The sequence below is a fragment of the Metopolophium dirhodum genome, chromosome 1, assembly GCF_019925205.1.
Source record: "Metopolophium dirhodum isolate CAU chromosome 1, ASM1992520v1, whole genome shotgun sequence".
NCBI lineage: Eukaryota > Metazoa > Arthropoda > Insecta > Hemiptera > Aphididae > Metopolophium > Metopolophium dirhodum.
Genome location: NC_083560.1, coordinates 106,799,547 through 106,806,262, shown reverse-complemented (window position 1 = coordinate 106,806,262; position 6,716 = coordinate 106,799,547). Strand labels below are relative to the sequence as shown.

Below are 6,716 nucleotides of genomic sequence, written 5' to 3'. Positions count from 1 at the left end.
TCAACATCTATCAACTCTATCATCAATTTAGGGTACACAAATTAGAGTCATTGAAAAATTCCACTGAATTTTTGACTATAAGTACTATTTAGCGTTTGATCATTCTTACTTGTAAACAATATTTAATTATTTAACTATGATTTATTTTAACATTTATTATGTTATGATTTATTTTTCTTTGACATAGATATGACGATATTAAATTTAAAATTTTTTAAAACGTAAAACTTATTTGAAATTATTATTACTATAACTAGACTGTATGTTTGTATTGACAATTTTTTAAAGCTTGAAACTTATTTTAAATTATTATTCTTATTATTGTATTGTGAAAATTTTTTAAAACGTAGTTAAAAATTATAAAATGTTAAATTTTTATAGCTAACGATTGAAAATTTAAAACAACGATAGTAATATATAAGGCATAAATACATAATATAGCAAAATTTAAAAATGTCGTTTTTATTTTCATAATTATTTTTGGTTTGTTTTATCAACTATAACTGATAAGATGATAGGGATTAGACTAGACGTGACTCACTCTGGTAGATATTTTTGACATCATGGATCACAAAAAATTTTTTCCTGCGATGATCCAATCGTCTTTTAATATTTTGCAGGAGAGTAAGTTTACTAAACTGACAATTTTTAATAACGAGGTATAGGAATTTTGTATGTAATAATTTAGATACTGTGTTTTGGATTTTGAAAAAACCTTGTCATACAAATACTATGGTAGCTACTTGTTACTGTAATAGTTACTGTAACTATTACTGTCCAAAAACAGAACACAGTAAGTAGTTTCATTGACAATAGGTAACCAATATTTTAATATGAATCATTAGACCTTTTAAGGTCCTGCGATGTACACTCTGCAATCTGCATACCTATATATTTTTACGGCACTGCCAACGTCAGATTTCAGTTTCATGCGGTCACCTTGGAGATTAGCAGAATAGTTTACTCTCAACTAAAATATAATATAGCGTATTTTGTAAACTGTACTTATAATATGCGTTAATTTTTCGAAGACCAAGATATGGGTTTAACAAGTATAAACGTACATTATTTACCTACCTATGGTTATTTATTACATAATCGTTAATCGTCTATAGTACCTATATGCCTATTATGGGCAGAGGGTCTCACGCCCCGGGGCCCCCACAAGATTCAATTAATAAGCTAGAGACCCCTTCAAAATAAGTACCTTTTGTTGTAAGTTCGTCAATCTTATAGGTATCCACAAATCTATATCCGACCCTGGCCCAACCTATTATATTTCATTTTGATTATGAATATACGTAAATTTTCATTTACTTGGTAACTATAAATAAAATATAAAATATATTAATACCCCTCCCCAAAGAAAAAAATCTATCGACGCCACAACTTATAACAATAATCATAACGCATTAACGTGTAAGAAATATAAAATTGGTTAATCATCTATACATGACTACATGCTACATGCATGATGCATAAAACGTATAATAATATCGCCTATACATATAGTTATGACTTTATGAGTCATGTTTTATAGCTGGTATATAAACGTATAATAGTTTATACTTTTGGCATTTTTAGGTATAATATTATACTATAAACATTTTAAATATTTTGAAAACTCGTCACCATTTTATTGGTCGTTAATTTTTTACTTTATGGCCACGATCGCTATTAACTATGATTTACAAAGATATTAAATAGGTAATAAATTCACAATATTATTTAACATTGAGGTATTGTACATAATATGTACCTATATGTATAATAAATAAATAATAACCCACATTTTTACGGCCTTATAACGTTTCTTTTTCTTTTCACCAGTCGTTGCATTATATTATTAATTAATTTATATATATCGGGTTTTTCGTTTGCTACTTTTATCGATAAACCTAGGTACACTAATTTATTTTCCGTTAGAATTTTATAAATATTAAATATTATTATATAATATGTACTATGCAACGTACTTAAGTGTCGTTTTTAAAGTTTCCAAGGATTTAGGAACCTACCCACTCTTATAATATACCCATTGCCGCCTTTACACTGTTATACCTATCGGCTATTATACATTTATATACAGTGCTATATAATAATAATTACATCTTATATTGTTTCTCCATGTTGGACGGGGGGGGGGGGTTTGAACCTCCTACCACCACGCATCTACAGCACTGTTTATATCTGCAGAGCATGAGACTTTATATTATATTTATAATATATAATTTATTATAGTTATTACTTATTACTTATTAGTATATTATATTACTTATATAATTATTATATGGACAGTATTTCAATGTTCCGACCGACGGTTAGCCAACCGTTAGCAACTGCTTTCATAACCTCACCACACCCCACCACTGCAAAACTTTAAGGTACATCATTTTGAGCGTGTATTTTGTAGAGAAAATATCGTGAGATTGTAAAATTAAATTATTGATATTAAATATTTATATACAGCTATCACCTATTACCAAAACAATATATAACGGGTATAATATTTATGTATGATAGACAGACGAAAAATACCAAATTTAATACAAGGCTCCTACTATATTGTTACAATGACATTTGAAAAATATTAAAAATCCTTAGTCACAGTTTTTTTTTATAATCATTCAAAGTTCAAAAATTGACAAAATTTCGAAAAATCGTGAATTTTACCAAATTATTTTGAATTAAGAATTCATAAAAATTTTCTTTTTAAATCTAAGATTTTAAAATGTAATACAAGATTCCTTATAAGATTATCTACCTTTAACAAAAAAAAAATGTCTATAAGAAAGTCAAATTAAATTTTCACGAGTGTTTGAAGTTCATATTTTCACAATATTGGATATTTACTCGATTTCTCATGTAGTGGTTTTGTTATTTTTATTGTTATTCAAAAACGAATAACTGTAAATACATGGACATTTTAATGAATGTTTATATTTTCATTTGCTATACACCATACAATTTTAAAAATATTTTGACTTTTTTTGAGCTGCTTATGGACATTGTCAGTTTTCAATTTTTTTTGTTTTTTTTCCTATAAATATCAATAACATTTTATTTGTTGGGTAAAAAGCGTGAAAATTTAATGCAAGGCTCCTGATATATTGTTACAATAGCAGTTGAAAAATATTAAAAATACATAGGCACAATTTTTTTTTATTATCATTTCAAGTTCAAATTTTGACAAAATTTATCAAATTTAAAATTTAATAATTATTTTGTAGTTAAAAATTTATAAAATGTTCAAATTTTATAGCTAATAATAGTATTGCACCACTAGGTATTTATTATTATATATAATTATAAACTATATAGGTATATAAATATATATAATATAACAGTATACCTATTGCAGTGGCTGTCAAATGATTTTTTAATTGTGGGGGGGGGAATATAGCCGATTTTTTAACATGCGTTATTTTATTATTAAAAATATAATTTATGGTTATGCCTAATATCAATTTATAAAATTATGGTAAATACAAACTTTATTTATAACTGAGGTATACATACTTTATACATATATTATATAGTATTAACAATATTATTTATATTAGTAAATCTATTTTCATGACATTTGCCCCGTCTAGTATATTTTACATCAACCTGAAGTCGGCACATTTACCACCAATCCTGACAGAATGAATTCATATTTGCATACCAATTTTCCTAAAATAATCAGTAATTTTTTGGTAAAAGTATGAGCTAGGTAGGTACTTAAATTCAATTTCCAAGCCTTATAGCTATACAAATTTAATATTTTATACATATTGAACTACAAATTCATTGTGGTTTTGTCAAAATTTGAACTTCTGCACAAACAGACACTGTTATCTATACTACGGTCGTCGGTCCTTACAAAATATAAACTTTTGGTTACATCTCATAATCATATTATAACCTCCATGCGTGACGCTTAAAATAAATAAAACCAAATCGTATCTTTCATGAAATATTGTTGTCGTAGAATTATGGTCTAGTTTTTGCATAGATCCCTGCATTACCTTTGCCGTGAATCGTGATCGATGAGCACAGATAGGCGTGACAAAAAATAGTATCAATGTTTGGCTAGTGCGGGAAGGCAATTTCTGCCCTTGCCACACAATATACTATTAAATAGCTATAATAAAAACATTTGATGAACCTTGTATTCAATTTTTAAGCCTTTTGACCAAACAAATAATTATTTATTGATATTTTTAGAAAAAACTAAAATTAATCAAATACACTCCGAGTGAAGACTGGGTACTTTGGTGACCTATTCTTCTATTCGTGGTAATATGGTACCTATAACATGTTATAATTAATATTATGCACTCGTAGAAAAGTAATTTATAATCGCTTAGTTAAATATTATAAGATAATCATGTCGTTGTGGATTTTTCAATAACTCTTTCAATATGTTTATAGGTAATTTATCCCATTTCATATGGTAAATGAATATTGAGAATGTTTTTATTAACATATAGGCCGTAGGTACTTTATACAGATTTGTAACAATACCTAAATTAAATGAAGAAAAAATATATGAAGGTACCTAGGTTTATTATACCACTTTAATCTATACATATAAAATTGGAACCTATTTCCCTATGGCATCACGCGTAAACGGCTGGACCGATTTCGCTAAATTTTTTTTTTAATTTTGTAATTGTCGAGACAAGATTCATGTGAAAGAACATTTTAGAAAAATCCACCGGAAAAGTAGGAAATCTGGATGTCAAAAAAACAACAGTGGCGCCTCCTGTATAATATAATATAATATAATGGTATAATATACAATATATATTATTATGGATTTTAAAATTGTTTGTTTATTACAATAACATACCATATTAAATAGGACGATCCGTTGATATGAGAACTATATTAGTAAAATCTTATAACAAAAAATGAAATTACACGTGAAACAACAAATTGCTTACTAATAATAATGAAATCGATGAAAGTACCATTTTCATACAAACGGGCCAAACCACTGGACCTGTCGTTCGAAGACCTCGAGTCGCTAGCGCCCAGCTCGCTTCGCGTGTTCTCCACGGGCTTCGTCAGTTCGTACCGGATGTTGGGCGTGCCGGCTAAGCGCGATGGCCGGTACAAGACGGCGTCGATGTTACTGAGCCACAACCGGTTGACCGGTGGCTTGGACGACATCCGGCTGCTGGTTGACAAACTGTTCTGGCAGCCAAATGCCCTCTGCTGGCTAGACCTGTCTCACAACCAGTTGACCGACCTGTCAGATGTGTTGCTCGGGTTCCCAAATCTGAGTACGCTGTACTTGCACCACAACCGATTGGCCAGCCTGTGCGTCGTGGCGCGGATCAACCGGCTGCCCCGGCTCAGGTCGGTGACGCTGCAGAACAACCCGGTGGCCGAGTACCACGGTTACCGGACCGCGGTCCTATCCGTGTTGAAGCGCATCACCAGGCTTGACTTCGTCAGCGTGACGGACAGTGAGAGGCGCCTCTTGCCACCCATAGCTTTAGAAAGTTTCATCAAGAACTATTTAATGCGCCAGAAATCATAATTGACTGCTGAAAACGATAGCGTGTAAATAGGGTCGACCACGGAGTATTAAAGTGCGGAGCTGTTTAGTGACGACGATACAATAATAATAATAATATTATCATCATGGCATTAACTGCTGTGGAGGGACGCACAAATGCACAATGACAACAGGTCGCGGACATAATATATTATTATAATATACACTAACGAGATAACATAATATATTATTTTATTAATATTACACTCTATTCTACAGTCCTGCGTTGTATATAATCATGTTGCCGTTACGAGAATTATTAAAAATGATCGTGTGACTATTAATAACACCTAAATTAATTATTTATATTATATTATCTTTTTAAAAAATAACGACTAATTTAACGTTTTAAATTTAAATTTAAATCGATTATTATTGTTTTCTATTATTATTAATTAAAAAATGCACTTATCCATGGTTAATAATATAGTATTTAATATAATATAAGTACCTATATGGCTATATAATATGCAATGTAGTCTAACAGAACATAGTAGTTGTAAACTCTTTAGTCTTAACTCCCTATAGTTTAACTATTGTATACATGTCCTTGTGCCAGGGGCTAGGTGGGATTAGAGTCCTGCCTATTCAGTATTTTCGATAGGTTTAGGTAAAAATTTCCCATCCTCCTACAGCATATGAAAAACCACCTACATTGTGTGTAATACGGTGTATGACACACACTTAATGTAGTAGGTACACAATTTTTGAGTGTGCAGCGTAGTACCGTGTACCTACGTTAAACTCTGTAATAATAATAAAAAAAAAACCATCGATAATATTTTATTATATTGCGCTATATAAAAATGGTTTGTTTTTCTTGCAGTACCTAAATGAAACCATCTACAAAATTAATAAAGTTTAATTTTCTATTTTATCCTAATTCATTGTTCCACCCTTAAAATATATCAAAATACGATCTTTATTTCACTTTTCATTTTTATCATTTTATTCGATTTGATTTATTACCTACTAAAAAGTAAAACTTATAAAAAAATATTTTGCGAATCTTTCAGTGGATTTTAAATGTATATTCGTATTAATAAATATTGCGTATTCTGATTCATACTAGATCCCAATTATTAGAGTTTTTATTCATATTATTATGGAAAAAAGCCATGGACAAAAAAGCCACGGATAAAAAAGCCATTAATAAAAAATCCGC

At 29.7% G+C, this 6,716-nt stretch overlaps 1 protein-coding gene across 1 annotated transcript; it reads left to right on the top strand.

The window, feature by feature from the left end:
- The first annotated feature begins 4,939 nt into the window (after positions 1-4,939).
- On the top strand, positions 4,940-5,533 carry LOC132949349 (leucine-rich repeat-containing protein 51-like). Its single transcript, XM_061020201.1, has one exon. The coding sequence runs from the start codon at positions 4,940-4,942 to the stop codon at positions 5,531-5,533; it is 594 nt and encodes a 197-aa protein (XP_060876184.1).
- Positions 5,534-6,716: the final 1,183 nt, after the last annotated feature.

What these genes read in the sequence shown, in the direction of transcription:
- LOC132949349 (XM_061020201.1), top strand. Translation starts at nt 4,940, where the DNA reads ATGAAATCGATGAAAGTACCATTTTCATACAAACGGGCCAAACCACTG.